Here is a 24,470-nt window from a genome sequence, read left to right as displayed (position 1 = left end):
CACTAATGGTATACGGTCTGACAATCTTCGTATTAGAGGCAGCCAACAAGGGTGCCCCCTTTCCCCATTGCTATTTACATTAGTGATTGATCCGTTGACAGGGGCTATCTGGAGAGACCCCAATATAATTGCCCCAGAGGTAGGATGAGGAGGGTGTAAGATTACCATTTATGCAGATGACATTCTTCTTTTTCTAGCTAACCCAACAGTTATCTGTGCCCCATTTAATACAAGTCATCAATTTATTTGGTTCTTTCTCGGGGTAGAAAATCAATTTTATGAAGTCGGAGGCCATGCCTGTGGAGGGTCTTGTTTGAGTACCCGATCTTGGAGGTGGAGTCCGATTCCCTCGCAGGTGGTCACAGGGAGGTTTCCTGTACTTAGGCATTTTTATCACCCCGGCCTTTGATCAATTATACAAAGCTAATTTTGTGCAGCTGCTGGAGAAGATAAGACAGGGCCTTCAGCACTGGGCAGATCTTCCAGTATCCTAGTTGGGTAGAATAGCTCTGGTCAAAATAAATGGTCTTCCTTGTTTGTTATATCCCATGCAAATGCTCCCTTCGATACTGCCCAGGCAGGTACTACGGAGGCTTTACAGTTAGCTCGGTTCTTTTATCTGGCGTGACAGGCGGCCTCTTATTAAGCTCACCAAATTGCAGCTTCCACAGGGGGTGGTGGGTGTGGACTTGCCAGATTTTAAGAAATATCAATTAAGTTCCCTCATCTTATGTGGCTGTTTGGGCTTGCCAGGACCCGAGGTCAATACGGCTGGACATCGAGGCCTCCCAGGCAGAATGCCCCCCTCATTAATTTGTTTATGGACAAGATGAGGACTGGTATGGAGTATTGCAGAAATCCAATTGTCCTTAATACAGCTAAAGCATGGAGAATGATGCAACAAAGTGAGGGCAATTTACAAAAAACTTCCCCTTTTACTCCCATCGTAGGAATGCCAGGATTCCAGCTGGGAACGATGTATTCTGGCTTTAGGCTCTGGGAATCTAGAGGAGTTTTCTGTTTGGGAGATTTATTTGAGGGGGAGGTCCTGATGTCTTTCAAGCAGTTGAGACAGAAATATGAACTATCTAGAAGGACCTCTCGTTATTTTCAGATTAGAGACTTTACATAAAAAAAGACAACATTAATGGTTAGTCCCTATAAGTCAGATATGGAGAGGAGGGTACTCTGGTTCACAGGTATTCTTACAGTCAGCACTCTCTATCATTTATTAGAAGGTAGTGTCTCGAAGGACATTGAGCGGATCAGGATCTGGACTCAGGAATTGGGGGTGGAGATCTGATTAGAGACTTGAGAGGACATTTGGGAGAACATAAGGAAGATTTTGTTTTGCAATAGAATGCAGGCCGTGCAACTGGAGGTGCTCCATAGGGCTTACCTGGCACTGGAGCGGCTTGTGAAATTTAAGACAGGAGCGTCTCCGATGTGCCCCAAATGTAAAATGGATATTGGTACTCTTACTCATTGCTTGTGGTCATGCCTCAAGCTTCGTAGGTATTGGGATGCTATAGCGAATGTCTTGGAAGGGGTCCTGGGAACCATGGTCAAGGTAGAGCCGGTGACCCTCCTCTTGGTTTGCCAAATCGCCCCTCTTTGGGCACGTGTGGGAAGAAACTGTTTAATATTCTTTCAGATTGTGCAAGGAAGAACATTCTGATGAGCTGGGTGTCAGAGAATTCCCCCAGGACTCTCCGGGTGGTGTAGGTTAGTTATGGAGCACATCCCCCGGACCTCCTTCCAAGTATAGTGCACCAGAAAATGTACGTTTTATAGGACTTGGCAGCCCTTTTTGAACTATATAGATGCAGGGTTATCAGCTACATTGGTCAGGGTCTTTGTGTAACCGTGAGGGCTGTGTCTGGCCGGGGGGCCCCTGGGAGGAAGAATTCCAAATGTATACGGGTATACCAACTGATGCTCCCGGTGATGGAGAGCTTTGGTGTGTTTACGCTGAGTGTTTTAACTTAATTTAGTTTAATTAGCCTTGGTTCAATTTGATTTAATTTAGTTTTTTTTTGTTTAATTTATTTATTGAATTATAATATGGGGAGGGCTTTTCTTTTTTTTTCTTTTAAACTGTTTGTGGAGTAGAGTAGTAGTTTGTTTGCTATTATTGTTGTTATATCACAAGATTGTTATACTTTTATAGTAATTGTATAATTTTGTAAAGAATTCAAAATCTTTTTCTCAATAAAAATATTTACAAAAAATACCATAATTTATGAATGAAGAGTGTTTTGTTTCAAACCTCATAGTTTGACCAATCAAATTACATGGGAACACAATGCCTTACTTGCCCTCTAAAATAAGAAGACATCGAGGTCTAGGCAATCTTTGTAATGTATTTTGAGGGAGTTTGGTCTTGACCATAGCACCATACTAGATAAAACATCCCATTTGATAGACATCCCATCTGACACCTTCAATATTCACTGCCTCTACCACTGATAGACTGAGGCAAATATGTGTCCCATCTATGAGGTACGGTACAAATCACCAGAATTTCTTAGACCGCACATTCCAAACTTATGACCCCTACTATGTTGAAGGACAAAGACAGTACACACATTAGATCACCACACCTTGCAAATTCTCTTCCAAGCCATGCACCATTCTAACTTGGAAATATATTTCTTTTCCTCCACTGTCACTGGGACAAAATCCTGGAAGTGCCTCCCTCATAAAATTGCAGATGTACAGACACAACACGGACTGCAGCATTAAAGAAATAGGCACATCACTCATTTCTAATGGGTAATTAGGAATGGGTAGTAAATGGCAAGCAATGTTCACATTATGTGAGTGAATGTTTAAACAAAGACAGAATAAGGTTTCCATACAGATACAGCAATTAATTAGGAAAACCTAATGTTCTCTGTTTATTGCAAGGAGCATTAAATATAAAAATAGAGAGTTTCTGTTTCATTTACAGAAGACATCAGTGAGGCACCATCTGGAGTATTGTAAACAGTATTGATCGCAACTTAATTTACAACTGGATTTGGCAGGACTGCACAGTATTGATCAGATCAAAGAGCTTTGATTATCATTTGCAAGTATGTCCCTTCTTAAGTAACAAGATCACAACCTAACATGGTCTCACAATACCCTATGCAAGTTGTATGAAGATCTCCCCACTTGTATATGTAATCTTCATTGCAATCCATTTGCCTACCTAATTACTGTACCTACCTGATAATCTTTTTTGTGTTTCATATTCAAAGACACTCACATCTCTATCTACCACAGTATTTTACATTTTCTTTCTGTTGTATTGATATACTGCTCATAACAATTAGTTCCTATTTCATCATAAGAGTGTACATCCAGCATGCCACATATTACTGCTGTATATAGCAATGCATCATTCTACCAGCATATTGTAAGCAGTAAAAAAAATAACTTGATGAGGCTTCAGAAATTTTAGTTTAAAGTGTAATTATTTCTAACTTATGGAACAAGAAGACAATGCTCTCCGTTTAAATAATATTTTTTCTTTCTGTTCTTCCTGCCAAAATGGATCATCTTAAATTTTCTCACAATATATTCTATATGCCATGTTTGTTTGGTCACTAACTTAATTTTTCTATACCTTTGTGCAGATTCTTTGTATCTTTTATGTTATGCAGGAAGGTTGTGCAGGTTGGACCCATAGTTATTAGACTTTAGAAAAATGAGGCGGAATTTAGTTAAGACATGAAAGACTCTGAGAGGGCTTGACAGGTCCAATGCCTAGAGACTTATCACCCTTGTGAAGAAATCTTGAATGAGGAGGCACAGTTTTGAAATGAGGGATTTCTCTTTTATTGTCAGATGAGGAGAATTTTTTTCTCTCCATCATTAATCTTTTGAATTCTCTCTCCCAGTGAGCAGTGAAGGCTGGGTCTTTGAATATACTGAAGACTGATTGTTCTGATTTTTGATTGACAAGGGAATCAGGGATTACGGGGGCATGCAGGAAAGTGGAGGCAAGGCCATATCAGATTAGTTATGGTCCTACTGAGTGGAGGTGGAATGGCCTTCCCCTGCACTTGTAACTGATATTGCTCACAAACAACTATCCTACTACTTCCACAGTCATTTCTTTTAAGACTGTAGATTTTAAGGCTTCCGGTCCACATGAATTCCTAAGTCACATCATTTAAGGGACCAATGCTTACTCTAGTTATTCTATTTTATATATTTGTAGAAGTTTTAATGTCAGCTTAATATTTCTTCCTACTTTTCTCTCAAACTGTAATTATTTCCTTTTACAGGCATTTCTTGCTGGTTTTGAAAACTTTTCCTATCTTCTGTTATACAACTAGTCTTCACACATTGGATGCATTTTATTTCCATTTGATATCTTCCTTAGCTTCCTTAGTTAGCCACAGATGGTACATCATTCTCATAAGTTCTCCCTTTCTCAATGGAATATAATTTTGTTGAAAATTATGCAATATCTTCCGAAATGAGTTCCACTGTTTCTCTACCATCCTGCCTTTTCACCTTTCTTCCCAAACCACTTTTGCCAACTCTGTCTTTGCACCATTTTAATTGGCTTTAAACTTAAGGCTCTAATTTTACACCTATATTTTTCACATTCAAACTGTGTTACCATTGCCTTTGCTTTCCTATGAGGTCATTAATAATCCTTCTCATTTCATATTGACAAGTCTAACTTAGCCTGCTTCCTGGTTAGCTTCAGAATTTATTGTAGTAAGAATAGTCCTGAATATACTCTATCAATACATCCTGCAGGCTATCTTTGATTTTTCTAACATTAAAGACTAAAATGATCCATACTATTATTGGAGTACTTTTGCTTTCAAACAATCTTCCATTATTCTTTGTTTAATAATTATTAAGTTATTTTGTTCTATCTAAAACCAACATATCCTGTAATTGTTTTTGCTGCTGTAGAGACCTCTGAGGTTTGTGTGCAACAGTGACTTTCAGAAATGGAAGTGCATAAAGATTTCCAATGGCTATATGGCCATGCAGTTTAGGCGTTCAAATTGCCCATAACTATTGTTAAGGAACCTACAAAATGATTTCACTAATAATGTCCTTTGTTTACTATTTCTTATCTCCACCACTTAATACAATCGTGGCTGATTCTAATAATTTCTCAATTATATACTAAATTAATTGGTCTGTCATTTCATATTTTCTGTCTCCCTCCCTTGTTGACGAAGGGTGCTATACTGCTATTTTTCTAATCCACTAGAACCTTTCATCCATGGAATTTTAGAAAATTACAATTGATGGTTCTATTATCTCAGTTGCCACTTTCATTAAGACCTTAAGATATATGGTCAACGGGGCTTGGAGACCTTTCCACCTTCAACCTCTGAGTTTGTGCAGTAATTTTTCTCTAGTGATGATGATTGTTCTAAGTTCCTCCCTTTCTATAATGTCTACACTACTTGTAACTAGTTGCTAGTGTCCACCACCTTGAAAACTGAAGCAAAATATTGATTTAGTGACTATGCCACAAATGCCTTTGATAATATGGTATGCCTTAGTTTTGTCTTTACATTACCTTTAACTTCCTTGCTTACCAATGGATGTTATTTTTTCCCTCCCTCTTAAAATATTTCTTCCTTTCTATAATATACTTTAATCAGGAGCAATTAAGAATCTCATTAAACCACTGCTACTGTTCTTAAAATGTCCAACCTTTTAGTCTTCCTGTCCAGTCCACTTGGGCTAGTAGATTCCAAATGAAACTACTAGTTTCACACACTTTAAAAATAAGCTTTCTGCTTTTCTACTCTTACTACCGAAGTAAATAGCCCCCTATTTTTCCACATTATAATCCATCCTTCACCTTGTTGTCCTCTCGCTTCACCAGGATATATGTTTTTGGAGCCTGTGTCCTCCTCAGAGCATACTTGTCCACTTAGATTTGCATTATCAGCAAACATTAGCAGGGACACAAATGGTACTGAATCTGAATTATTAACATTGATTATAAATAGCCAAGGGCCAGCTGATTCTTGTGACACTCCATTTGCCGCTCCACTCCCAGATCGCTGACTTACTATTTGCCCTCAATTCTTGCTTCCTTTTCATTAACCAATCCTCTATCCATTGCTCCATGTTATATACAATTCCATAAGCTTTAATTTGGTGTAATCTCATGGCACCGAAACAAAAGCCTTTTGAAAATTCAAGTTTACTACATCTATTAGTTCCCCTTTATCTATCTGACAAATTTTACTGCGTAACCCTCTAATAAATTTATCAAATGTGACTTCCCTTTGTAAAACCATGTTAACTCTGCTTGATAATGGTATGATTTTCTCAGTGCATTGTTTTGACTTCCTAAATTTCTGGAAGTGAATTGTCCCATTATTCTAGATAAAGAAAGAAAGATTTGGACTTACCTTTCACTGTAACGTTTCGTTTACTTGTATGTTTTAGGATTGCTAGATTGAGGTAGTTTGATAAGAGAGATTTTGGGTGCAGTTTGCTCCACTGTGACATACTGAGGTTGTACCACAGTGATATCATGAATGGGAATTGTCAGCAGAACCACATTCATGATGTCACAAGATGAGGTCACCCAAATCACTTCACACTCCTCTGCATTGACTTTTATCTGTTGTTAGGCTTTCCATTTCACTGGGTCCTGCAGTATATTGCTATTCTTGTCATTTCCATGATTAGGTCATCTGTAGTCTTTGAAGTAAGTTCTAAATATCCAAGACCAGGTCATAAATATGTATCAAAACTGTAATGCTCCAAATACTAGTACCTGGAAACACCACTGGATACTTCTATCTAGTCTGAAAAACACACCACCACTACTTTCTGCTTTTGTCCCACTTTTTTTTTACTTATTGATATAAGATTTCATTTTAATCCTATATCTTTTAATTAGCTAACAATTCTAATAGGTGCTTCTTACAAAACACCTTTTTTGAAAGCCCATATCCACAATACTAACCTGACTAACCTCATCAATCCTCTCCATGACTTCAAGAACTTAATCAAACGAGTTAAACATTTTTTAAAAATTCACTCAGGAGACGAGAGTGTCACTGGTTAGGCCAGCATCTATTGCCCAGAGGGAAATTAAGAGTCAACCACATTGCTGTAGGTCTGGAGTCACATGTAGGCCAGACCAGGTAAGGATGGCCGTTTTCTACCCTAAAGGACATTAGCGAACCAGATGGGTTTTTCTGAATAGTTTCATGGTCATCATTAGACTCTCAGCTCCAGAATTTTATTTAATTCAAATTCCACCTATCTGCTGTGACAGGATTTGAACCCAGGTGCCCCGAACATTACCTGGGTCTCTGGATTAACAGGCCAGCAAAGGTACCATGAAGCTATCACCTCCCCACTTTTACTTTAACAACTTGTTAATAACTTTTATTTATTAGTGCATAATTTCCCAAGTGTCAAATAATTTAGACATGGTAGCTCAGTGGTTAGCATTGCTGCCTCATACCACCAGAGCCCGGGGTTCAATTCCCACCTCAGGCTCTCTGTGTGGAGTTTGCACATTCTCCCCGTGTCTGCATGGGTTTCCTTTGGGTGCTCCGGTTTCCTCCCACAGTCCAAAAATGTGCAGGTTAAGTGAATTGGCCATGCTAAATTGCCCATAGTGTTAGGTGCAGGGGAATGGGTCTGGGTGGATTGCTCTTCGGAGGGTCTGTGTGGACTTGTTGGGCTGAAGGGTCTGTTCCCACAATGTAAGTAATCTAATCTAATCTAATCTAATTAAGTACTGAATAAGTTTTTCCCCAGCAATGGTTATACGATATTGAGCTGTAACTTCTCTTTATTTCAATGCTTTTTTTAAACAGCTGCGTAATATTTGCAATCCACCAATCCTTTAAGCACCTTCCATATTAAAAAAGGATTGAAAGATTTAGACCTGCAAATTTTCCCTCCTTACATCTCTCAAGAGCCTAGTATGCATTCCACCAGGACCAGGTGTTTTTCCACTTTGAGGACTGCCAGTGTTTAAGTAACCTCTCTTTATCTATTTTTGTCCAATCCCTCATCAAACCTGCCTCCCCTCCTTTACTGTCAATTTAGCAGCATCAGATTTTAAACCACAGCCCAGGGACTAGTCAATAGGTTGTCTGTATCTGTAAGCATCCTGGTCTGATGCATGATCTAAACATTTTCTTTAAAAGTCATCTGCAGCACAGACAACTGACAGTGAATGCCTTGCAATCAATAAAATGCATCACTTAGATAGATCATGCATTGCTCTCACCATGCACAAGACCAACAAGACATTTCTGTGAAGGTGCCTCCTCTTCAGATGGGTGCAGCCCTGCGGAACAAAGAATGAGATCATTTGTTTATTCTGTTTGAATTATTCACAGAAACACCATAATGACCTTTGAGGAAATCCAAAGTTGCAACTATAATTGACATGTCTTGGATGTAATAGACTCAGTTTAGTTGCATTCTGCCGTTCACTCCTCTACCCTTTAATATCCCTCCTAGTCTAATCCTACTCTCTAGCTGTAATCCACAGATCTGCAGGCACTCACAAAACTTGAGGTAAGGTCATGTTTTGGAGATACCGGTGTTGGACTGGGGTGGACAAAGTTAAAAATCACACAACACCATATTATAGTCCAACAGGTTTAACTGGAAGCACTAGTTTTCGGAGCTCCTCCTTTTGTGTCCTCCACAACCACCTGATGAAGGAGCAGCGCTCTGAAAACTAGTGCTTCCGATTAAACCTGTTGGACTATAACCTGGTGTTGTGTGATTTTTTTTACTTTGAGATAAGGTGTTAACCCTGCAATTGGCAGGTTGACAGTTTTTAGTACATACCTAAGAGGGGCATGCAAGTGATAACGTGTAGAGTGTGGGTTTACGTACTCTGCAATCATCCACTTACCTCAAGAAATGATTTATTCACCACCATATTCTGTTCATTTATCTGCCAACACAAAATCCTATCAGGAGTGGCTGACTTTCTGTCCCAAATGATCTTCTGCACATTCTTTTCTAATTGCATACCAAAGGATCATCTGAGGAACAGGAACCATTAGGATGAGAAGGAGATGGCTTAGATACTTCTTACTGTAAACGTCACAGATACCAACTATTCCTTCAAATTGCACCGTACTCCATCTCATGTTCACTTTTACAATGAGGCTGAGATTATCAAAAGGAAGAGAGTGTAGACTAAAATTATTTCATCCTTTCATGGACTTGTAGAGAAGTAAATAATTGACTGTGTAGCACATTTTTAAATGAAAAAGGCTGAAATATTGCACCTCATTTCAGGTAATAGATTAGTTTTGTGGAATAACGTTCGACCTATGCTCATATTTACTGCGAAACACCAACCATAACCTACAGCAAGCCAATTGTTGATCACTTTTCCACAAAAGTCTGCTTCAAAACTCAATAAATCTTGTTCTCACCATATAACATGATTCACAATACTCCTTCAATGATTTTCTCAGTGGTGTCATTGGTATAAACCACAACCACATCTGAGTTAGTTGGAGAGGGTGTCATGTCAATCATCCAAATACTGACAATAAATGTTCAAAAATATCCGATTAAAAGCAAAGTTAGTTAAAATACCTTTCTCTGATTAGATGGAATACTTAATGAACAACTATCGTCTTGACTGAGTCACAGAAACACAGAAAATAGGAGCAGGAGTAGACCATTTAGCTCTTCGAGCTTGCTCCACTGTTCATTATGATCATGGCTAATAAATTAACTCAGTCACCTGTTCCTGCCTTTCCCATGATATCCCTTAGTCCTTTTAGCCCCCAGTGTTAAACCTAACTAATTTTTGAAATCATGCAACGTTTTGGAATCAATTGCTTTCTCTGGTAGTGAGTTCCATAGGTTCACCACTCTCTGGGTGAAGAAATTTCTCCTCATCTCAGCCCTAATTGGTTTACCCCATATCCTTAGATTGTGAACCCTGGTTGTGGACTACCCTGTCATCAGGAACATCCTTCCTGAATCTATCCTGTCTAGTCCTGTTAGAATTTTATAGATTTCTGAGATTCCCAACCAATTGAACCTCTCAACAGTCAGTGCTGTCATCCCAGGCTGGTAAGCCTGTGCCGCACCTCCTCCATTGTAAGAAAATCCTTCTCAGATAAGGAGAGCAAAACTGCACACAATATTCCAAGCTCTCTTGCAATGAAGGCCATCACTTAACACATCATTCTGACTGAAATGCAAAATGTGATAGATTTTAATTGTTAACTTGTACTTGTGGCTATTTCTACCAAGTGACCTGTTGTCATGGCGTGCCATGCTCACCTGTCTTGATTCATTGTCTCATATTCACAATAACTCAACTGTAGCTGCTCTGTGATGTCAGTCATTCCACTACACTGAGCTCGACTCCTCTCTCTGCAGTCTTTCACTTTACGCTGAGATCTCTGTAGACTTTCAACTCTGATCGAATGGCCAACATACTGAAGTTTGTTTTTGATGTTGCTTTTTAAGAGTTTATCTTCCTTTCAATTTCAAGTATCTCTGAATTGTCTATCATCTGTATGTGATTATTAACATGTATCTTAGCATCATCCATATTTAAAAAGTCTATTTTTTCTTTCTAAGATCTTTATTGTCCTGCTCTCTGAGGGCTGAAGGAAAGTGGATCGAATATAATGAGTAATGAGCTTTTTCCAGGTTACAGGTTTTCTTGAGTTTTCTTGTCATTGACACATTCTTCATCTTTACAAAACTTCCAGATATCTCTACTTGTGACTTCCATACTGCATCTGCCATTTGGTATTCTTATTTTTCTTAAGTAAACACACATCTACTTATGGGAACTGCAGATGCTGGAGATCAGAGTTGAGAGTGTGTTGCTGGAAAAGCACAGCAGGTCAGGCAGCATCCGAGGAGCAGGAGAATTGATGTTTCGGGCATAAGCCCTTCATCAGGAATGAGTAATGAGCTTTTTCCAGGTTACAGGTTTTCTTGAGTTTTCTTCATTCCTGATGAAGGGATTATGCCTGAAGAGTCGATTCTCCTGCTCCTCAGATGCTTCCTGACCTGCTGTGTTTTTCCAGCCACCACATATCGACACACATCCTTTTATTCCAATTTAACACCACCCATGTCAATCTTCACTAGTTTCCTCTCAAGTATTTGTTCCATTACCATTGTTCGTAAGTTCAGTGTTCATTTCTTGATGAACCATATTTTAAACTCCTAGACAGTATCAGTAAGAGCGACCACCACACAATCTTTGTGGAGACAAAGTCTCGACTTCGCAATGAGAAACCTTACTTTATGTTGCGTGGCACTATCACTGTTCTGAATGGTAGAGCATCTATCAACTCAAGACTGGGCGTCAATGAGGCATTGTGGACAGTCAGCAACAGTAGAATTGTAGTGCAACACATTCTGCTGCCTTATGGCCTAGCATATCCTCACCCTATCACTACCATCATCTTGGAGGTCAATCCTGATGAAACAAAGAATTCAGGAAAAGTACCAGGAGTGAACAGGACTACCTATGTGTCAAATAGCATATACAGCAAATGATAGATGGAACTAAGCAATTCTACAAGCAACATTCTAAGCTCTGTAGTCCTGCCACATCCAGTCATGAATGGCGATGGACAATTAAACAACTAATTGAGGAAGAGGCTCCACAAACATCCCCATCTGTTACAATAGGGTCCCCACAAGATCCCAAAATATAAACTGAAGCATTTACAACAGTTTTCAGCCAGAAATGCTGAGTGCATGATTCATTTCAGCTTCTTTCAGACATCCCCAGCATCACAGATACCAGTCTTCAGCCAATTTAATTCACTCCTTGTGGTATTAAGAAGTGAAGGCACTGGATTGTTGCAAAGACAGGGATCTGCAAAGATACGGACCTGACAACATTCCGGCAGTAATACTGAAGACTTTTGCTCCAGAACTTGCTGCTCCTCTAGCCAAGCTGTTCCAGTACAATTACAACACTGGCATAAATCTGACAATGTGGAAAATTGTCCAGACGTGTCCTGTAACAAACAGACAGACCAATCCAGCCAATTACTGTCTCAAAACTAGTCTCAATCATCAGTAAAGTAATAGAAAGAGTCATCAACAGCGCCATCAAACAACTCTTGTTTAGCAATAACTTGCTCACTGCCGTTTAGTTTGGGTTCCACCCATAGTCCAAGTCCAAATGCAGCAAGACCTAGAACCCAGGTTCAATTTCACCCTCAGGCAAATTGCATAGTCTCCCCATGTCTGCGTGAGTTTGATCCGGATGCTCCAATTTCGTCCTGCAGTCCAAAAATGTGCAGGTTAGGTGGATTGGCCATGCTAAATTGCCCATAGTGTCCAGGGACTTTTAGATGGATTAGCCATGGAAAATGCAATGGTACAGAGATAGAGTAGGGAGTTTAGTCTGGTTGGGATGCTGTTCGGAGGGTTGGTGTGGACTTGTTGGGCCGAATGGCCTGTTTCCACACTGTAGAGATTTTATTGTTTCTCTGAAAATGTTCAAGGTCAAGTTGATTAGTGGTAAATAACTTTTGCATCACACAAGTGCTGATAATGGCCATCTCCAACAAGAAGAAATCTAACCATAGCTCCTTGACACTCAATGACATTACCATCATGGAATCTCATACTATCTTGAGGGCTATCATTGACAAGAAACTGAACTGAATATATAAATATTGTGGCTACAAGAACAGGTCAAAGCTTGTAAACCCGCTGTGGGTAACTCAACTCCTGACTCTCTGCCTGCCCACCATCTACATGGCACAAGTCAGATGTATTCATTCCTATTTGCCTGGAGGAGTACAGCTCCAACATTACTCGGAAATGTTGACACCATTCAGGACAAAGGTGAGGACTGCAGATGCGGGAAATCAGAGTCTAGATTAGAGTGGTGCTGGAAAAGCACAGCAGGTCAGGTAACATCCGAGGAGCAGGAAAATCGACATTTTGGGCAAAATTCCTTCATTGGAAATGAAGGCAGGGAGCCTCCAGGGTGGAGAGATAAATGGGAGGGGGGTGAGGCTGGGGACAAGGTAGCAAAGAGTACAATAGGTGGATGGGGGTGAGGAATGAAGGTGATAGATCAGAGAGGAGGATGGAGCAGATAGATGGGAAGGAAGCTTGGCAGGTAGGACAGGTCATGAGGATGGTGCTGAGCTGGAAGTTTGGAAGTGGGGTAAGATGGGGAAGGGAAATGAGGAAACTGGTGAAGTCCACATTGATGTCCTGGGGTTGGAGTGTTCCGAGGCAGAAGTAAAGCAGCCTGCTTGATTGGCACCACGTTCACAAATATTCACACTCTCCACCACTGATGCTCAGTAGCAGTAACAATATCCACTGCAGAAATTCACAAAGGCTCCTTAGACAGCACCTTCCAAATCCATGACGACTTTCATCTGGAAGGACAAGTGCAGAAGGTGCATTGAAACACCATCACCTGCAAGTTCCCCTCCAAGATGCTCACCATCCTGACTTCCCTCACTGTTGCTGATTAAGATCCTGGAATTCCATCCCTAAGCGCATTATGGGCCTACCTACACCAAATGTAGCAATTGAAGGAGGTAGCTCAACACTACCTTCTCATGTAGCAACAGGCAATAAATGCTGGCCCAGCCAGTGATACCAATTTCGCATGAATAATGGTTTTTTAAAAAATCTATGCCAGTAGGCAATAGAGGAAGTAGTAGAACACAAGTCTTTGCGGGAGATAGGTAAAGTAGCAGCGACAGACTGATTGTGATGTACTGGAGGGGAGGTGATGGGCAGTTACACAGTTGGAGCAGAGGGGTCATTGATGTTCTTCACACAGTGCTGTGCATTCCTCCATATGGCTGTAACCTGGGTGGCAAACCCGAACCAGCCCAACATGTTCTGGTATCGTGGCCTTTACCTATCAGCCCCATCCTGGGAGAAAGTGAGGACTGCAGATGCTGGAGATCAGAACCAAAAGGTGTGGCGCTGGAAAAGCACAGCAGATCAGGCAACATCCGAGATGCAGGAGAGTAGTTTCGAGCATAAGCTTTTCATCAGCCCTTTATCAGCCCCATCCTGTCCAGCAGGTCCTCCAGGGACCTGCCCACATAGGAGGGCTCCAATTTCCCCCTCTCTGCCATGTCTAGGGAAAATGTCAGGATTATCTGCAAACACACCAGCATTGAAGATGATACAGGTGCAAGGCATGCTGGTGAAGTCTGGATATCCACTGAGTGGTGACTTAAACTGGGAATGGGTGTGGTATGATGGGGTGGAATTGAAAGACATCATGGGATGGGATAGGTTCTTAATTAGATGAATTTGGTAAGACAGAGTGAGATAACTCACTAGACCTTGCAGTGATAAACTATTTTTAAAAACACAACATGCCTTGGACTTAAGCAAGGACAAATGAGGAAGCTATTAGATTTAGTGATGATAATAAACTAGGTTTAGTTAACAGTCTAACATTGTAGGAACATTATCAAGGTCACATTTGAAAGGGAGAAATGTGAAACATCTATAAAGATCCTAGCTTTATATAAACTTCAATAAGATGAGTCAGAGACTGTCCACAGTTAATTGAAAAAATCTGACAATGGGTAAACGACAGAAGGTCAATGGGAAATGTTCAAACAATAATTTAATGTCATATAAAAGCAATTTATATCTCTAAGAGACAAAATCCCTACCTACCAGGATGAAATCAGCCATGGACAACAGAGATAAGAAATAACATAGAACTAAAAGAATAAAACGAAGATGCAAAAAGAGTTATGAATCTTGGTAATTCAGAGCGATACAATAAAAATTGATGGAAGAGCTGAGAGGGACTATGAAGAAACTTGCAAGCAATATCAAAATGAGCATGAAGATGATTTTAATTAGTAACAAGAAGGTTGTCAGGAGCAATGTTCTTGCTGAGCTCCATGTCAGATATAAAGTATGCTGTGGGTCTCTGATAAATAATGTATAAGTATTACTGTACAAAAACATCAAAAGGGACTTGACACATGGTGTAGGATTTTTAAAAGAATCCACTGAAAGTGGAGCTCTTCAAACCTGTTAATGGTGATATTGTGAATTAAAATAATGCATGTGGCAGGGATAATGAATAGTTAACTTACACCAAAGTTTACAAAGGCCAAGTAAACATACTGGGTATCCTAAGAGAATGAAGGTTGAATCGGGGCAAGGACTCAAAATTAATGTGAAGAAAAGTAAAAGTAATTTTAAAAACAGCAGCAATGATTGACAAATTCCCAGCATCGGATGACTTTCATCCCAATCTTTTAAAGGAACTAGGTGTGAGAACATTGCAAATAAAAACAGACAAACAATTTAGGACTAAAATGTGGGGAAATTTCTTCACAAAGGTTGAAGAAATCATGAGAATTCTGAACCCCAGAGCACTGCGGAAGGTCAATCATTAAATTAGCTCAAGCCAGAGATCAATAGATTTTTAGATACTTATGACATTAAGGGATACGGAGATTGCACTGGCAAATGGTGTTGATATTGTACAGATCACGAGTCTACTCCATCATTTACATCAAAGGCTGACTGGCCTACTCCTGCTGCCATATGGAAGATACAGTATTTTATTACTTAAGGTAGTTGAGAAAGGAAATAGGGAATCATAGCCCAGTCTGCCTAACATCAATTGTTGACAAATTACTTCAATCTATAATTAAGGAAAATGTGATAGAAATCATAACATTTTTCACTGTTTGGAGGGAGCAAGCATGAATTTGTCAAGGGTAGGGCAAGTCCAATAAACGTGATTGATCTTTTGGGATATGATTGATGCTATTTATGCAGACTTCCAGAAGGCGAATTGCCAAAATGATTTTGACAAGACTGTAAACTAAAGGTGAAGATTGTGCAAACAAAAATTATTGACATCATTTAGAAACAGATTGAGATGCATGAGACAGAAGGGTGGGTACTGTAATTGGCAGATTGTGTCTGGCGGTGTCCCAGGAGGATCTGTATCAGAATGTCAACTATTCACCGTATTTATGAATAACTTGGATGTTTACATAGAAAGTCACATTTCCAAGTTTGCCTATGATACAAAATTAGGTGGTACTGTAACCAGTGCAGATAGAAGCGTTAAATTACAACAGGATAGAAATAGATTGAGAAATAGGCAAAACTGTGACAAATGAATTTCATTGTGCACAGTAATGAGGTCATTCATTTTGAATTCAAAAGGATGGAACTGAGGACTTTTTAAATAGTTGATATAGTTAGAAACAGTGGGGAGTGAAACAAAGTTTGTGGTCCATATACACAGTTCATTAGACTGCAGTTGGTACAGAAAATAATTAAGAACATTGATGGAATGCTGGCTAATGTATTTGGAGGGCTAAAATACAAGGGGTTAAATTCATGCTACAGATATACAAATCCTGGTTGATCAGCACCCAGAGTTACTGTAGTTCTGGGAGGAAGTATTGACCTTGGAGGACATGTCATAGTGATTTTCCCAGAATTACACCCAGCCTCCAAGAGGATAATCCTGAAGAGCAAATAGACAATAGACAATAGACAATAGGTGCAGGAGTAGGCCATTCTGCCCTTTGAGCAGGCACCACCATTTATTATGATCATGGCTGATCATCCTCAATCAGTATCCTGTTCCTGCCTTATCCCCATAACCCTTGATTCCACTATCCTTAAGAGCTCTATCTAACTCTTTCTTGAAAGTATCCAGAGACTTGGCCTCCACAGCCTTCTGGGGCAGAGCATTCCACACACCCACCACTCTCTGGGTGAAGAAGTTTCTCCTCAACTATGTTCTAAGTGGCCTACCCCTTATTTTTAAACTGTGTCCTCTGGTTCAGGACTCACCTAGCAGCGGAAACATGCTTCCTGCCTCCAGAGTGTCCAATTCTTTAATAAATACAGGAATTGGGATTGCATTTTCAAAGTTAAGGAGATTAAGGAGTGACTAGGTGAAAGTTTAAGATATTAAGTTGTCTAGATGGAAAAACCAACTATTACTGCTTGTAGGAGAATCTAACACAAGGGGCCTAGGGAAAGTTAGAACCAAACCTAGCAAGACTAACTTTTTTTAAAATTTCTGCATACAAATAATGATAGAAGTTTAGATTTCTCGTCATAAATGGCAAGTGATGCTCGGTCTCAGAATCCAAATCAAAATAATGAATGAGGCCATGAATTGTTCCATTTAAATCAGAGGTTAATTCATTTTATTAACCTAAAGTACTCAGAAATAGGGGGCAAAGGCAGATTTAGGGAGATAGGTCACAAATCAGCCACAAATTTGATCTTTTACGGAGCAGATTTGAACATGAATTAGCCTCCATCTATTCAACATGAGGAGATAACATAGGAAGATGAAGGAATTGCTTTTATTAGCAAAATCAAAAGCGGTGATGAGGACACGGGAGCAGAGGAGGTTTCTGCAAATGAACACCAACTGATAGGTTCTGCAGTAATGTGCTTCAGCTTATTCCATAAAATTCCCAGTCCAGCCCCATTCAATCTCAACCACCCATCTCAACCTGCTGAACCCAGGCAAAGCTTACACAAGTGGTGTCTTAACAGGTACAAAAGGAACATTAGCTTTTCAGGGATGTGTGAAATGCAGACACACTTCCCATCATCCCAAAGCTTCCTCACCACCAGTGTCTGGGTTTGAACTTTCAGGTCTTCGATTCTTCTAATTATTGAAACAGCAAACAACAGGAAAGCAATTGCTACAGGCATTTTGTATCCTGGGAATCATACTTACCTTTAATAGTTTCTCCTAACTTGTTTTCTTCATTGTCAATTTTTGCTATTTCTTCAGAATTCAGGTTCCTCAGTTCTCTTGTGCAAATTATCTCACCTACTTTTAACGATTTAAGTTGTCTGACTTTACTACTCAGTGAGATCAACCCAATGATATTTTAATCTTTTTTATTAATCTATTTTTCGAACCAATCTGTTCGGAGATCTTAATCCACATCTTTGAAGCAAGTGGGACTTGAACCTGGGCCTCCCATTCAAGGGGCAGGGACACTACCGCTGCATTACAAGAGGGCCTTCAGCCCAATGATAAACTCTGCATATTAACCAGAAATGTCTGTTTTCAACTTATGAATATTGGCATGATTAAAGGTGGTATGAGTGTGCAGTGTTGTCTAGGAGTTATTGGATAAGTGTCAAAAAGGGTCAAAACTATGGAGTGACATGAGCTACCACCACATTACCCTCAGTCAAAATCTCTCTCCCAGACAATTTTTGGAGGAGATGGAGAGACAAAGGGAGACACAATCTAGAGTCCTGCCCATTACCACCTCCCCACTGTCCTGCTTTCTGTGTTCCCTGCATTGTCTTGCTGTCCATGACTGCTGACCCAAGGCATGGGTGGGAATGGCATCAGATGGAAGGAGTTGTGTGCTCTCCGTCTTGTATTCTTTCTCATCTACTCAGGCCTTGGACTCTGCTACGGTCTTTGATGTACACAACCTGGTTTTCAGGGCTCTGAATGATCTCTAATGTGTATTGAAGGACCTTCACTACCTGCATATTCAATGATGGGCTCCTAGTTCCTAGCTACAACCTTCTGAAAGCTGTGAGTTCCTATGATTCCAGCTCCAGAGAAAAGGCTTCAGGTCGTTTAGGGGTGAGACCGGTGATTGAAAGTCCCATCCTGATGCTACAGGCTAAGGAAAATTCAGTAAAAGGTCACAATGATTCTGTAACTCATCTTTTCTTTCCTTATATCCTTCAAATTGCCAGAGAAACTCACTCAAAATACTTGAAGGTGCTGTCTGCCTTTCAGGTGAAACCATAAAATGCAGTTCTGTAAATTTATAAAACAGATGGTTAAGAATGACCATTTCAGTGGGAAAAATCTGTACAGAAAGAAAGTGAGAGGAAAACCTCTGCCAAAATGCCTACACATACTGCAGTGCTGCTGATGTCTTGCAATACATGCTTAAGGATTAGCTCAGTCTTTTCCCTCTGGAGTAATGGTTGGGTGCTCCACATGCTCACCTGAAAGAATCAGGACCTGATGAAAGTTACAAAGAACTGGTGCTTCCTCATTAAGTTTAATTAGAACCAATTTTCTCTCTGAGCTCCAGAGTCCACAAAAAGTGATGAGAGGAAATGGGACATATTTAACCTCCTTTTCCCGAGTGCATAAATATTTTATTCTCTCCAACATCGCCCAGTCCTTTCACTCCTCTCTCTTCGCATTTTTATATAACACCTATTGAGATTTAACTTCTCTGTTGTCCATGGTGAAGCAGAAAGATAGATCTCCTGGAACGTTGCATGTTGGTACATCTTTCAGAATAGGCATGAATTTCATAAATGGATAGATTATCTGTGTTTGTTTAGGTTTTTGTGAAATGTTGAGGTCTGTCAGGAGCTGAGGCTGCCAAAAGCCACATGATATGCTGCAGCTTCTGAAAACGTTCTGTGTTAACTTGTTCAAAAAAATAAAGCAGTAAGTTTGTAATATCGTCATGTATAAACTGGGCATAACAAGAAGGATACAAAATACGTGTTCACAACTTGTGCTATTTCCATGATTCCCATTACTAATTCCCCTATCGGCCTCTAAGGGACAAATGTTCACCGTTGTCATTATTTTGTTTCCTTATATATTTGTAGGAGCTTTTATTGTCTGTCTTTATATTTTGCTAGTTTTCTTTTGTACTCCAATGTTTCCTTTCTTTTAAGTCATCTTTTACTTGTGTCTAAAACTTTTCCAATCTCCTGACTGACTATTAACCTTTGAAAGAAAAAACATTTAAAGTTGCAATTTTCCATAATCCATAGTTGCATAATTCCAACCAAACCTATCTCCAAACTCAAAGACCTAGGACTCTGCTTACCCCTCTGCAACTGGATCCTTGACTTCCTGATCTGCTGACCACAATCAGTAAGATAGGCGACAACACCTCCTCAATAATCCTCAATATGAGTCCCCTGCAAGATTGCGTACTCAGCTGCCTACTGTACTCTTTATACGCTCATGACTGTGCGGCCAAATTACACCCCAACAATCTATCCTAGTCTATACATGTCAAAACAGTGATCAAGTAAACATACCAACACCTCTACTTCCTCGGGAGGATAAGGAAGTTTGGCATGTTCACAAAGACTCTTACCAATTTTTATAGATGCACCATAGAAGCATCCTATCTGGATATATTACAGCGTGGTTATAACAACTATTTTTCCCATGACTATAAGAAACTACAAAGAGTCACGAACACAGCCCAGTCCATCATGCAAACCAACTTTCCATCCATTGACTCCATCTGTATTTCCCACTGATTCGGGAAAGTGACTAATATAATTAAAGACCCCTCCCACCCCGGTTATACTCTCTTCCACCCTCTTCTGTCGGTCAGAAGATATAAAATTTCGAATACACACACGAATAGATTCAAGAGCAGTTTCTTCCCTGCTGTTATCAAACTTTTGAACGGACCTCTCAAATGTTAATTCTGATCCCTCTCTCCTTCTGCACCTTCTCTACAGCTGTAACACTGTCCTGCTACCCTGATGCACCTTTTATGGTACGATCTGCAACACTTTGCACCGTCTCTCAGTACGTATGACAACAATAAACCAAACTCAAATTTTCCATCTGTCAAAGATTTGACTATCTAGCTCTCATTTATTGATTTCTTTCCAGTTCCAATACTCCCTCACAGATGCCATCATACCATTTCTCCTTAGGCTTCCTACACGCATTCTTTCCTTTTCAATGTTTTCAGCTGGGTTTCTTTTCCTTCCCCATTGCTAGTATCTCTTCTCATCCACTCCTTTTCTCCTTACCATTTCTATAACATTTCTTTTGCAGCATAGCCTCTTCCATGCTTTCCCGTTTACTAATAATTTTCTGAGACCTCAGTCTATTCCTTAATCCTGCAACATTCATATTGGTTTCCTAATTGAAGAGGCAATGCCCTTGTCTGGTGTTCCCATCCATCAACAGATCACCTTTACCTAACAACCTTTGATAATTCTCAAATCTACAGTTGACTCCCAGCATCCACAAATTTCAGGGAATGATTTTTCAATGTCCACCATCTATTGTGATAATGAACAAAACTCTGAATAAGATGGGGGTAAGATGTACCCAATGCTGCCTCAAGCTGATGACCACCTTTGTGTGTGGCTGCATCAAGCTGTGTGTAATCCCTTGGTATGTAAACACCAAGTGTCTCTATATATTGAGGTTCTACCTGTCCCTAGTGTTGCAAAGGATGGTCCTGGCCTTGTTACCATAGAACACTCTAAGTAGTTGGGCCAGTCGTATCACCTGTCCGTTGTGTAAGAATTTACAAAGAGAAACATGTTAGATCACAAGTCCATCAGCAGGTGGTCAGCACAGACCATCCTCAAGACCCTGCACGAAAAGGAGATCCGATTGGATTGTTCCCTGAGCAGACTGTCAAAGTCATTTAGCAGAATGCCTCATCACCAGAACTTTCCAACAAGCACCAAAACATAGCTTGGTTGGTGGTGTGAAAGGCACTGCCCTTAGATCCTTCATGCACAACCATGTCTCTGTGCACCACTGCATACTGCCCTACAAGCAGTAGAGACTGTTACAAATCTCTTTCTGGAATGTGCCTTTGCAAAGAAAGTCTGGAGAAAGATGCAGTGGATTTTGTCAAGGTTCATCCCAAGCAGTTCCATGACACAGGACTCTGCTCTACAGTCAGTTCCCAGGACCCACACCAAGATAAACATTAACTGTGACTGGAGGGCCATCAACATAGTGAAAGATGCTCTTTGGTTTGCCTGAAACCTGCCAGTCTTCTAGCATAAAGCGTTGACCTTGATTGAGTGTTGCAGACTGGCATAGTGCTAAGAGATGCACTAAAGTTTGGGCAGTTGCCACCAGGGGGCAGTGGGGAAAGAAACATAGGTTAAGTTCTTTCTGCCAAAGTATAACAAGGGTCCCTTCAGTTGACAGACCCTCTCAGTGCCTCCAAATGAACATAAATAGTTCCCTGTATAAGGAGGAAATGCCTTTGCATTTTTTTGCAACCGTAGAGGAACTCTAAGAAATGTCAAAATTCCAATATTTTGTTTATTGTTTTACTCTGCAAATACTGTACAGATGTGATTTAGAACCTTTGTATGTACTTAAAAATGAGTTTTATAAATAAAGTATATTTTTGACAAAAACTCTGTTGTATTAAATCATGTCAGTTCCTTCAAATAATCATATCACCAGACTGTCACAAAACCCTGTTTCAACCAAACAAGAAATACCGACTCTCTATTCCTGATGAAGGGCTTTTCCCCAAAACATCGAATTTCCTGCTCATCAGATGCTGCCTGAACTGCTGTGCTTTTCCAGCACCACTCTAATCCAGAATCTGGTTTCCGGCATCTGCAGTCATTGTTTTTACCGAAGAAACACCAAAACCCCAACCTCCGCCACAGTAACCTGCTTATATTTACACTATAAGGTAAAACTGGAAAACTTTACTGAACCAACCAGTGGATTGTATGATTATTGCAGAACCAACCAATGAACTTACCCTATTATCCATGAATCAACTAGTAGAATTTCTGTTTATTGTAGAACTGGTCAAATGATTTACCAGATAATGTTAAATAGGTGTTTGGAGTCACTACAAGTTTTTTTTTCTCTTCCCATCTGAGGATTAAGACAAAAATACTGTTTTGGAAACAGATACTAAAAGTGACAGCCACGAAGATCTTCTCAAGTCACATATCAGTGAGATGGGCAGATACAAATCCCTAGATTTGCCAAATTGGAGTCGGTTCTTAAACATTCAGATCTGAATTTCATCAGCACATGAAAGTATACTCCATGGAATTTAAAAATGATAATGTAGAAGTTTTGTGGAGCTTACTGAAGATTTTATAATTGAGCTTTGGGATTTCTCCCATTTCTAAAATTGCTGATGTTTAATCTCAGCTTTCAAGCATTTTATCAAATATGAACAAAGATCTGTTACAACTACTTAATGAATCATTTCCCCAAACATGTACCTGTCAGCTTTTCCAGCATCTGCAGGATCTGTTCCAATTGCTTCCCTGGTGATAATGGAGCTCTCCTGAAACATTTTATACAAAAGGTATGAAAAAGTCAGAAAAATGTAATAAGAAATGTTATTAACCATTGCACTTGAGAACCAAACCAGTCAGGTTTCAGATCTCTTGCTTGTGTCACTCTACCATTTCTGGGTTTCACCCAAGGTGATTTGTACAGTATAAAAATCAGAATGATTGAATGGAGCTTAATCCCAGTGAGAGTGCAGAGTGGGAAATTATGTGAACTCAGTTCTGAGGTTAAAATCACAGAGTTGCAGACTTGAGCATTGCTGCTAATATGAGCCCCAATGAGAGAAATTCAACTTGAATGCACTACATGAGTGAACATTTGAAGATTATTACTGGTACTTTAGAAATTCTACAAAACTATAAGATCATGAAAAAAGGTGTGGATGTAGGCTATTTAGCACATGAAGCCTGTTCTACCATTCAATAAATTTATGACTAATTTGCTTATGACCTCAACATATTCCTGGTAAACCCTCAGGGTGATCAAAGATTTGTCCAATTCAACCCTTAAAACGACACAGCATCAACTGCGCTCTGGTTTGAGAATTCCAAGGGTGACCAACCCTCAGAGAGAAGAAATTCTTTCTTATCTCTGTCTTAAAAGAAAAATCCCTTATCTTTAAACTGTGTTCAATATTCTAGATGCTCCATAAGTGGAAATATTCTCTCAGCAGCCACTCTGTCAAGTCCTGAGGATCTTACGTTTCAATAAAATCATCTATTCCTCAATGGGTATAGACCCAACCTACACAATCTTTCCCCATAAGACAACTCTTTCATCAGAGGAATCAACCTAGTGAACCATCTCTGAACTGTCTCCAATGTTAGTATATCCTTCTTTAAGTAAAGTAACCAAACTATATTTCATTTACCTTCCTAATTACTTTCTGTTCCCACATGCTAGCAGTTTGTGATTCATGTATTAGAGCACCAGGGTCCCTCTGTATTGCAGGAGTCTCACACATTTAATAATATTTAGTTTTCTGTTTCTTCTCTCAAAGTGGACAAGCTCACACTTTCCCACACTTTACTCCATTTGATTTTTGTTTTAACTACTCACTTATCCAATCTTTGTAGATTCCATATCCTCCAAACAAATTGCATTTGTTACTTTTTGTATTTATTGTCAGCATGTTTTTCTTCAATACAGTTGGTCCCTTCAACCAAGTCGTCGATATAGACCACAAATAGTTGGGCACCAGTCTTTGTGATATTTCATTAGTTATAGTTTGCCAACCTGAAAATGATTAATTCATACGTAATTCTTTGATTCCTATTAGTTAGGCATTCCTCTTTTTATGCTAATATATTACTCCCAAAAGCATGAGCTCATACCTTGTGTAGTAACCTTTTACGTGACATCTTATTGAATGTTCTTTGGTAATCCAAATACAATTGTGTAAAACTATAACACTAAAATAACGCTGCATACAATACTG

General features: G+C 39.7%; 1 protein-coding gene across 5 annotated transcripts in view; it reads right to left on the bottom strand.

Moving 5' to 3' along the window:
- Positions 1 to 24,470, bottom strand: part of LOC140481627 (uncharacterized) — a 295,437-nt gene that overhangs the window by 24,195 nt on the left and 246,772 nt on the right. For 3 of the 5 annotated variants that reach the window (XM_072578117.1, XM_072578118.1, XM_072578119.1), the window contains exons 6-7: positions 22,960 to 23,024; positions 8,240 to 8,299 (exon numbers count right to left, since the gene is read on the bottom strand). Coding sequence is in view for 1 of the 5 variants with exons in the window: in XM_072578120.1 (XP_072434221.1) it covers positions 22,501 to 22,600; positions 22,960 to 23,024 (165 nt within the window). In the remaining 4 variants the exon portion in view is untranslated. Of the gene's footprint in view, positions 1 to 8,239; positions 8,300 to 22,481; positions 22,601 to 22,959; positions 23,025 to 24,470 lie in introns of those variants that run through there. The other 2 variants (XM_072578120.1, XR_011961569.1) reach the window with 2 other exon arrangements.

This window comes from Chiloscyllium punctatum, chromosome 9 (assembly GCF_047496795.1).
Source record: "Chiloscyllium punctatum isolate Juve2018m chromosome 9, sChiPun1.3, whole genome shotgun sequence".
Taxonomy (NCBI): domain Eukaryota; kingdom Metazoa; phylum Chordata; class Chondrichthyes; order Orectolobiformes; family Hemiscylliidae; genus Chiloscyllium; species Chiloscyllium punctatum.
This window is presented reverse-complemented; position numbering and strand designations above follow the sequence as displayed.